The sequence below is a fragment of the Oncorhynchus kisutch genome, linkage group LG21, assembly GCF_002021735.2.
Source record: "Oncorhynchus kisutch isolate 150728-3 linkage group LG21, Okis_V2, whole genome shotgun sequence".
Lineage (NCBI taxonomy): Eukaryota > Metazoa > Chordata > Actinopteri > Salmoniformes > Salmonidae > Oncorhynchus > Oncorhynchus kisutch.
The window spans coordinates 41656076-41667167 of NC_034194.2; the positions used below are offsets into that span (position 1 = coordinate 41656076).

Genomic DNA, 11092 nt, shown 5'->3' on the forward strand with positions numbered 1-11092 from the left:
ACGCAGTAGGACCTCACAGACACAAACACATTTGGAATGAAGGTTGTTTGAAATATTGAAATGATTGAAACTTTGAAATATATTTCTTTAAAAAAAAACACAACAACAAAAAAATTGGTTTTGTATCTTTTGAGGTTGTACTGTATGTGGTCGCCATGAAAACAGACATCACAGAAGACTCTCCATGGCGTAGCCCACATGACCACACACACATGAGACTCTCCTGGTTGTTTTGTGTGTGAAACTTTTATTGTTTCTTCAGTTTATTTAATAAAATAAGCAACAGTGCTAACATACAGGAAGACATTACAGTATAAAATGAGAAAGCGAAGCTCAAGATAAACCTGGTGCATGAATTTTACCATCGAAAGGAGGAAGGGAAAAACAACTAAAAAAAATACTCAAATTGAAGATCAAGAATTATTATAATTTTTTAAAGTTTTTTCTTTTAAACGCAAGATAAATCTATTCTGTATTCTAATAATGGAATAAACAACTATGGATCTCATAAAAGTCAACAGGTAGAATGTGTAGTCTTCATGACTTTGTTTTTCGAGAAACGGGTTAAGCATATTCACAGTCTGCAGACCTAGAGGAAGGAAGAAAACTGATTGAAAAATATGCGACAAAGATAATAAAAAAAGGGTAAATTTCCATCCAATGAACTTTTCAGTTAAATGATCTTACAAGAACATGATATATCTTCCTTTGACAAAGATAATAGACATCTCGTCAACGGATTAAAACAGTGCTTTTCTGTTCACCCAACAGAGTAGTTACATTGGTTCTTGCACATAGAATCACCCCCCCCCACACAGAACCGGGTTTACCCCCCCGAATTACATTCAGCCATGGGCTGGTTTATCTTTGAGCAGATGGTCAACAGATATAGTATGAGGAAAAGCAGAATTATTTTAAACCTTGATTACATTGGGATACGATCACATACAATGCCTTCAGAAAGTATTCACACCCCTTGACCTTATCCACATAAAAACAGTCGTTGTGTCACTGGTCTTCACACATTACCCCATAATGTCAAAGTGGAATTATGTTTGTAGAATTTTATTTAACTAATGAATTAAATATGAAAAGCTGAAATGTCTTGAGTCAATAAGTATTGAACCCATTTGTTATGGCCTAAATAAGTTCAGGAGTAAACTGCTTAACAAGTCATATAATAAGTTGCATGGACTCACTCTGTGTGCAATAATAGTGTTTAACATGATTTTTTTAATGACTACCTCATCTCTGTACCTCACACAAACAGATAATTGTAAGGTCCCCTCAGTCGAGCAGTGAATTTCAAACATTCAACCACAAAGACCAGGGAGGTTTTCCAATGCCTTGCAGAGAAGGGCACCTATTGGTAGATGGCAAAAAAAAAAGCAGACATTGAATATCCCTTTGAGCATGGTGACGTTATTAATTCCACTTTGGATGGTGTATCAATACACCCAGTCACTACAAAGATACAGGCGTACTTCCTAACTCAGTTGCCGGAGAGCAAGGAAACCACTCAGGTATTTCACCATGAGGCCAATGGTAACTTTAAAAAGGATACTTCTGGGGTTTTGCAACGAGGCCCTTTTCTACTTCCCCCAGAGTCAGATGAACTCATGGGTACCATTTGTAGGTCTCTGTGTCCAGTATGAAGGAAATTAGAGGTCGTTTTGTGAGCCAATGCTAACTAGCGTTAGCAGAATGACTGGAAATCTGGACTAACGCTAGTTAGACCTACGAATGGTATCCACAAGTAGATAAAGGGCCTCCCTTGCCAAAATCCCAAAGTATCCCTCAAAATATTTAATGGCTGTGACAGGACAAAACTGAGGACAGATCAACAACATTTTATAGTTATTCCACAATACTAAACTAAGTGAAAAGAAGAAACCTGTACAGAATAAAAAATACTCCAAAACATCCATCCTGTTTGCAATAAAGCAAAACAGCAACTTTTTTACTTAATGTCCCGAAGACAAAGCGTTATGTTTGGGGCAAATCCAACACAACACGTCACTGAGTACCACTCCTCATATTTTCAAGGATGATGGGGGCAGCATCATGTTATGGGTATGCTTGTCATCAGCAAGGACTAGGGAGTAAAGCTAAACACAGGCAAAAAAATCCTAGAGGAAAACCTGGTTCAGTTTCACTTTCCAACAGACAATATCCATGCTATCGCTTACAAAGAACAGGACACAGACATGTACGCAAGCAACAAGCGCACTACAACCCCTACACAATATAGAAAGAAGGAGGAATCCTATTACACTGGCTCAGATGCTCGTTGTATGTGGCAGGGCTTGTAGACAATGACAGATTACAAAGGGAAACCCAGCCGTGAGATGCCCAGCGATGTAGAACTACCAAAACGAGCTAAAAGCCTTTTATGCTTGCTTTGAGGAATATAACATTGTGCCTTGAGTGAAAGCCCCCTTCTGAATGACTCTGACCTCCTCGCTCTCCGTAGCCGATGTAAACAATAACAAGGCTGCCGGGACAGACGGAAAACCAGGGCACTCCACTGAACCCCTTCCCTGACGGCCCGGCCCAAGGTGGTGAGGCTAGGCAACAACACATCTGCCATGCTCTCAAAGCATGCTCAAACCAGCTGGCAAGTGTCTTGACGGACATTTTCAATTTCTCCTTGTCCCAGTCTGTAATCCCAACATGTTTCAAACTGACCACCATTGTCCCTGTTCCCAAGAGCTCCAAGGTAACCTGCCTAAATGACTACCGCCCCGTAGCACTTACATCTGTAATTATGAAGTGCGTTGAAAGCCTACAAGAGGTCAGACACTTAGCCGTGTGGTGCCAGGACAAAAACCTCTCCCTCAACCTCAGTAAGACCAAGGAGGCCTATAGGAGAAAAAGGGGAGAGCCCCACCCCCCTCCCTCCACGTGCCTGTTGTGGAGGCGGTTGAGAGCTTCACGTTCCTTAGCGTCCACATCACTATGGTCCACACAGCATGGCAGTCCCTCTTCCCGCTCAGGAGGCTCTCGGATCCTCAAAAGGTTCTACAGCTGCACCATCGAGAACATTTTGACTGGCTGCTTCACCACTTGGCATAGCAAATGCATCGCCCTCGACCGCTAAGCACCACAGAGGGTGGTGCGGACAGGCCAGTACATCACTGCCATCCAGGACCTCTATACCAGGCAGTGTCAGAGGAAGGCCTGAAAAATGTACAAAGACTCCAGCCACCCAAGCCATAGACTGTTCACTCTGCTACCGTCCGGCAGACGGTACCGGAGCATCTGCGCTCGGACCAACAGGCTCAGAGACTGCTTCTACCCCCAAGCCATAAGATTGCAAAATAGACTGCTGAACAGTCAATTAAATGGCTGCACTGACTATCTTGCACTGACTCCACGCACACTCACTAGACATAAACAGTGCCTTGCGAAAGTATTCGGCCCCCTTGAACTTTGCGACCTTTTGCCACATTTCAGGCTTCAAACATAAAGATATAAAACTGTATTTTTTGGTGAAGAATCAACAACAAGTGGGACACAATCATGAAGTGGAACGACATTTATTGGATATTTCAAACTTTTTTAACAAATCAAAAATTGAAAAATTGGGCGTGCAAAATTATTCAGCCCCTTTACTTTCAGTGCAGCAAACTCTCTCCAGAAGTTCAGTGAGGATCTCTGAATGATCCAATGTTGACCTAAATGACTAATGATGATAAATACAATCCACCTGTGTGTAATCAAGTCTCCGTATAAATGCACCTGCACTGTGATAGTCTCAGAGGTCCGTTAAAAGCGCAGAGAGCATCATGAAGAACAAGGAACACACCAGGCAGGTCCGAGATACTGTTGTGAAGAAGTTTAAAGCCGGATTTGGATACAAAAAGATTTCCCAAGCTTTAAACATCCCAAGGAGCACTGTGCAAGCGATAATATTGAAATGGAAGGAGTATCAGACCACTGCAAATCTACCAAGACCTGGCCGTCCCTCTAAACTTTCAGCTCATACAAGGAGAAGACTGATCAGAGATACAGCCAAGAGGCCCATGATCACTCTGGATGAACTGCAGAGATCTACAGCTGAGGTGGGAGACTCTGTCCATAGGACAACAATCAGTCGTATATTGCACAAATCTGGCCTTTATGGAAGAGTGGCAACAAGAAAGCCATTTCTTAAAGATATCCATAAAAAGTGTCATTTAAAGTTTGCCACAAGCCACCTGGGAGACACACCAAACATGTGGAAGAAGGTGCTCTGGTCAGATGAAACCAAAATTGAACTTTTTGGCAACAATGCAAAACATTATGTTTGGCGTAAAAGCAACACAGCTCATCACCCTGACTAAACCATCCCCACTGTCAAACATGGTGGTGGCAGCATCATGGTTTGGGCCTGCTTTTCTTCAGCAGGGACAGGGAAGATGGTTAAAATTGATGGGAAGATGGATGGAGCCAAATACAGGACCATTCTGGAAGAAAACCTGATGGAGTCTGCAAAAGACCTGAGACTGGGACGGAGATTTGTCTTCCAACAAGACAATGATCCAAAACATAAAGCAAAATCTACAATGGAATGGTTCAAAAATAAACATATCCAGGTGTTAGAATGGCCAAGTCAAAGTCCAGACCTGAATCCAATCGAGAATCTGTGGAAAGAACTGAAAACTGCTGTTCACAAATGCTCTCCATCCAACCTCACTGAGCTCGAGCTGTTTTGCAAGGAGGAATGGGAAAAAATGTCAGTCTCTTGATGTGCAAAACTGATAGAGACATACCCCAAGTGACTTACAGCTGTAATCGCAGCAAAAGGTGGCGCTACAAAGTATTAACTTAAGGGGGCTGAATAATTTTGCACGCCCAATTTTTCAGTTTTTGATTTGTTAAAAAAGATTGAAATATCCAATAAATGTCGTTCCACTTCATGATTGTGTCCCACTGGTTGTTGATTCTTCACAAAAAAATACAGTTTTATATCTTTATGTTTGAAGCCTGAAATGTGGCAAAAGGTCGCAAAGTTCAAGGGGGCCGAATACTTTCGCAAGGCACTGTATATATATATATATATATATATACACACACATATATAATATATATATATATATATATATATATATATCTATATACACACATACTCACTAGACATATATATATACACACGCACATATATAATCATATATATATATATATACACACACACTCACTAGATGACATGTATATACACACACTACATTGACACTCCCACACAAATTCACTACATGCACACACACCCTTTGCTGCTGCTACTCTGTTCTTTATTTTACTCTGATTATTATCTATCCTGATGCCTAGTCACTTTACCCTGCCTTCATGTACATATCTACCTCAACTACCTTATTATTATCTATCCTGATGCCTAGTCACTTTACCCTGCCTTCATGTACATATCTACCTCAAATACCTTATTATTATCTATCCTGATGCCTAGTCACTTTACCCTGCCTTCATGTACATATCTACCTCAACTACCTTATTATTATCTATCCTGATGCCTAGTCACTTTACCCTGCCTTCATGTACATATCTACCTCAAATACCTTATTATTATCTATCCTGATGCCTAGTCACTTTACCCTGCCTTCATGTACATATCTACCTCAAATACCTTATTATTATCGATCCTGATGCCTAGTCACTTTACCCTGCCTTCATGTACATATCTACCTCAAATACCTTATTATTATCTATCCTGATGTCAAGTCACTTTACCCTGCCTTCATGTACATATCTACCTCAAATACCTTATTATTATCTATCCTGATGTCTAGTCACTTTACCCTGCCTTCATGTACATATCTACCTCAAATACCTTATTATTATCTATCCTGATGCCTAGTCACTTTACCCTGCCTTCATGTACATATCTACCTCAAATACCTTATTATTATCTATCCTGATGCCTAGTCACTTTACCCTGCCTTCATGTACATATCTACCTCAAATACCTTATTATTATCTATCCTGATGCCTAGTCACTTTACCTTCATGCCCATATCTACCTCATATCGTATGTCTAAACATTGATCTTGTAGCTTCATTCTTGTGTACTTTATTTTTATTCCTCGTGTTACTATTTAAATTGTATTTTTAAACTCTGCATTGTTGGGAAGGGTTTCTAAGCAAGCATTTCACAGTAAAGTCTACACCTGTTGTATTCGGCACAGGTGGAAAAATACAATTTGATTTGACACTGGGATACAAATTCACCTTTCAGCAGGACAACAACCTAAAACACAAGGACAAATATACACTGGAGTTGCTTACCAAGATGACATTGAATGTTCCTGAGTGGCCTAGTTACAGTTTGGACTTAAAATAGGCTCGGACATCTATGGCAATACTTGTAAATGGCTGTCTGACAATGATTAACCATCAACTTGACAAAGCTTGAAGAATTTTTAAAAGAATAAAAGTGAAAATATTGTACAATCCAGGTGTGGAAAGCTCTCAGAGACTTACCCAGAAAGAGTCACAGCTGTAAATGCTGCCAAAGGTGATTCTAACATGTATTGGGTACTTACTTACTTACTTGTATTAGATATTTTCCACATTTTATTTAATATATTTGGACGTTTTGTTTTCACTTGGTCATTATGGGGTATTGTGTGTTGATAGGTGAGATTTTTTTTTGTAATCCATTTAGAATTCAGGCTGTAACAACAATGTGGAATAAATCAAGAGGTATGAATACATTCTGAAGGCTCTGTTTGCCTCTACTTATGCTTGGAAACAGATTTCCTCAATTTAAAAATGATTTGAGCTGATTTTCTGGTGATTTTACAGTCTTATGTCCAAAAAAAACACACATGCACTACATGGCCAAAAGTATGCGGACACCCACTCGTCGAACATAATATTAATATTGAGTTGGTTCCCACTTTGCTGGTATAACGGCCTCTACTCTTCTGGGTAAGGCTTTCCACTAAATATTGGAACATTGCTACGGAGACTTGTTTCCAGTCAGACATTAGGCCTGGCTTGCAGTCGGTGTTCCAATTCATCCCAAAGCTGTTCGATGGGGTTGAGGTCAGGGCTCTGTGTAGGCCAGTCAAGTTCTTCCACACCGATCACAACAAACCATTTCTGTACTGACCTCGCTGTCAGTGTATTTTTTTAAATTTTTTATACCTTTATTTAACTAGGCAAGTTAATAAAGAACAAATTCTTATTTACAATGACTCCACCCCCCCGGCCAAACCCTAACCTGGACGACGCTGGGCCAATTGTGCACCGCCCTATAGGACTCCCAATCACGGCCAGTTGGGATAGCCTGGAAAGGAACCAGGGTCTGTAGTGACTCCTCTAACACTGAGATGCAGTGTCTTAGACCTCTGAACCAGGGTCTGTAGTGACGCCTCGAGCACTGAGATGCAGTGTCTTAGACCGCTGAACCAGGGTCTGTAGTGACGTCTCGAGCACTGAGATGCAGTGTCTTAGACCGCTGAACCAGGGTCTGTAGTGACGCCTCGAGCACCGAGATGCAGTGTCTTAGACCACTGAACCAGGGTCTGTAGTGACTCCTCTAACACAGATGCAGTGTCTTAGACCGCTGAACCAGGGACTGTAGTGACGCCTCGAGCACTGAGATGCAGTGTCTTAGACCACTGAACCAGGGTCTGTAGTGACTCCTCTAACACTGAGATGCAGTGTCTTAGACCACTGAACCAGGATCTGTAGTGACGCCTCGAGCACTGAGATGCAGTGTCTTAGACAGCTGAGCAACTCGAGAGCCTGAAATGCTGTAGCGTTAAGATTTCCCTTTACTGGAATTAAGGGGTCCAGCCCAAACCAATGAAAAACAGCCCCAGACCATTATTCCTACTCCACCAAACTTTACAGTTGTCACTATGCATTTGGTGCAGGTAGTGTTCTCCTGACATACGTCAAACCCAGATTCGTCCGTCGGACTGCTAGATGGTGAAGTGTGATTCATCACTCCAGAGTCCAATAACGGCAAGCTTTACACCACTCCAGTCGACGCTTGGCATTGCACATGGTGATCTTAGGCTTGTGTGAGGCTGCTCGGCCACGGAAACCCATTTCATGAAGCTCCCGACGAACAGTTCTTGTGCTGATGTTGCTTCCAGAGGCAGTTTGGAACTTGGTAGTGAGTGTTGCAACCGAGGACAGACGATTTTTACGCGCTTCAGCACTCGGCGGTTCCGTTCGGTGACCTTGTTGTGGCCTCCCACTTCACAATAACAGAGCAGAAAATTTGACGAACTGACTTGTTGGAAAGTTGGCATCCTATGACGGTGCAACGTTGAAAGTCACTGAGCTCTTCAGTATGGTCCAGTCTACGGCCAACTATAGACTATAGACTATGTTTGTCTATAGGGATATAAAGGATATAAAACAGATGTTTCGTAACCTCCAAATAACTACCCTTATTAATAAATAACTACCGGTATAACTACTAGCCTTCTCTCCTAACTGTAATAAACAAAGACAAACCATCACACAAATGCCACTCCAAAAACACAAAGAAACATGGCAATAGTCCATTAAATTAGATGATGAACAGAATGTAATGTACATACCTATAAATCAGGAAGCAGGGGATGAGGGCAGTGATCTTCTGTTTTTAGAAATACTTAGTGCGGTTGAGAGCTCTCTGAGCTATCTGTCCGCTCTGGTCTGTGATTTTCTCCCAGTCTGTTTGACCCACCACAAAGCCGATATCACGCTTGCGCTCTGCATCCTTCTGCTCTTCGAGGTCAGCCCAGCGAACCTGGGACGACAGGAAGGAAAACATCCAGCGGGGTCACGAGCAGGAAATTGGGTCATGATTGCAATTGAACTATTCCAGTAATTTTGCGAAACAGTATTTGGGGAGCACATCAAACCACATTCTCGCCAATAGATAATCCTGTTTTTGTGATGAAATGATCTGCCTTAAAATACAGAGATCGACTTGTCACAAACGATAAAATGTTACCGTCCGCAAACCATATTACATGGCCAGTCATTGTAAATAAGAATAGACTTGCATGGACAAATAAAGGTTAACGACAACAACAAAAATGCATGAATAATATTAGACAGGATGTGGAGGTTTTGTTAAACTGGAAACGGGTACGACGGGATATAATAGTGTATACCACTTTACCCTCTTCTTGCCGGGTTCAGAGTGGCGCGTGGCGTAGTCGTCTGGCAGCTGAAGAAAGTAATCCATGCCTGCCACGTCGTCTCCCTCCCTCTTCCTTTTCCCCCCCATCACCAAGCCGTCCAGCTTGTCTGTAAGGAGAAGAGCGCTCGCCACGTCACCTCACGAAAAACGGACTTCATGATCACCATTATAATGCCCATTATCTTCCTGCATCTATAAATATTTGTAATGCGTGTAAGAAACGTTCCATGTTTTCCAGATGTATTACCAAGGATCCTCTCTCAGTCAAAGAGTTGTCTCCTCTCATTTTAAATTTGAAGCAAACTGTGTGTGGTATTAAAAAGCACTAATGTGTTCCTTTATAGAACATATTTTTGTTTTTTGTAAATATAAGTGGGGATGTTATTTATTTGAAAATGTACTATCTTGATCTGTGTGTGTTCTGATCAGATCATTTGTATTCAGCATTTATGCACATTTGTCTATAATAAGGAGGAGGCTGGAAAAAGTTCAGACCACAGGTGTCAAACTCATTCCATGGAGGGCCGAGTGCCTCTCCTTGGGGACCCCCAACCTTTACATGTATTTGATCCATTCCAGATCTAGCACACCCGATTCAACTTGCCAACTAGTTATCAAGACATTGACTTCTTAAATGATCTCTTATTATTTGACCCTGCTGGTCATCTATGAACATTTGAACATCTTGGCCATGTTCTGTTATAATCTCCACCCGGCACAGCTAGAAGAGGACTGGCCACCCCTCATAGCCTGGTTCCTCTCTAGGTTTCTTCCTAGGTTTTGGCCCTTTCCAGGGAGTTTTTCCTAGCCACTGTGCTTCTACATCTGCATTGTTTGCTGTTTGGGGGTTTTAGGCTGGGTTTCTGTACAGCACTTTGTGACATCAGCTGATGTAAGAAGGGCTATATAAATAACTTTGATTGATTAAATCAAGTGAGCTAGTTTAGGGCAACAACAAAATTGTCAAAGTCTGGGAGTCCCGGAGAAGTTTGAAAACGACTGGTTAAAAGAATAACACTGTGGAGAAAAGGGAGCATCTACTGGAAGCTGTAGTTGTTAGTGAACGTCATGTACAGCGCCTTCGGGAAAGTATTCAGACCCATTGACTTTTCCCACATTTTGTTATGCTACAGCCTTATTCTAAAATGGATTAAATTAAACAATTTCCTCAGCAATCTACACACAATACCCCATAGTGACATCACAATACCCATAATGACATCACAATACCCCATAATGACATCACAATACCCCATAATGACAAAGCAAAAACAGGTTTTTATACATTTTTGCAAATGTACTAAAAACAAAAAGCAGAAATATCTTATTTACATCAGTATTCAGACTCTTTGCTATGAGACTCGAAATTGAGCTCAGATACATCCTGTTTCCATTGATCATCCTTGTGATGTTTCTACAACTGGTTTGGAATCCATCTGTGGTAAATTCAATTGGATTGGACATGATTCGGAAAGGCACATACCTGTCTATATAAAAGGTTCCCCAGTTGACAGTGCAAGTCAGAGAAAAGACTAAGCAATTAGGTTGAAGGAATTGTCCATAGAGCTCAGAGATAGGATTCTGTCCAGGCACAGATCTGGGGAAGGGAACCAAAACATTTCTGCAGCATTGAACGTCCTCAAGAACACAGTGGCCTCCATCATTCTTAAATGGAAGAGGTTTGGAACCACCAAGACTTTCTAGAACTTTCCACCATGCCGAACTGAGCAATCGGGAGAGAAGGGCCTTGGCCAGGGAGGTGACCAAGAACCTGATGGTCTCTGACAGAGCTCTAGAGTTACTCTGTGGAGATGAGAGAACCTTCCAGAAGGACAACCATCTCCACAGCACTCCACTAATCAGACCTTTACGGTAGAGTGGCCAGACGGAAGCCACTCCTCAGTAAAAGGCACATGACAGCCCACTTGGAGTTTGCCATCTAAAGAC

General features: G+C 41.7%; 1 protein-coding gene across 1 annotated transcript in view; it reads right to left on the reverse strand.

The window, feature by feature from the left end:
- Positions 1–226: 226 nt before the first annotated feature.
- Positions 227–11092, reverse strand: part of LOC109882957 (YLP motif-containing protein 1) — a 54692-nt gene continuing 43826 nt past the window's right edge. The window contains exons 21-23 of the mRNA XM_031800522.1: positions 9125–9252; positions 8556–8746; positions 227–589 (exon numbers count right to left, since the gene is read on the reverse strand). Coding sequence (XP_031656382.1) covers positions 8600–8746; positions 9125–9252 — 275 coding nt within the window. The 3' untranslated portion in view covers positions 227–589; positions 8556–8599. The remainder of the gene's footprint in view (positions 590–8555; positions 8747–9124; positions 9253–11092) is intronic.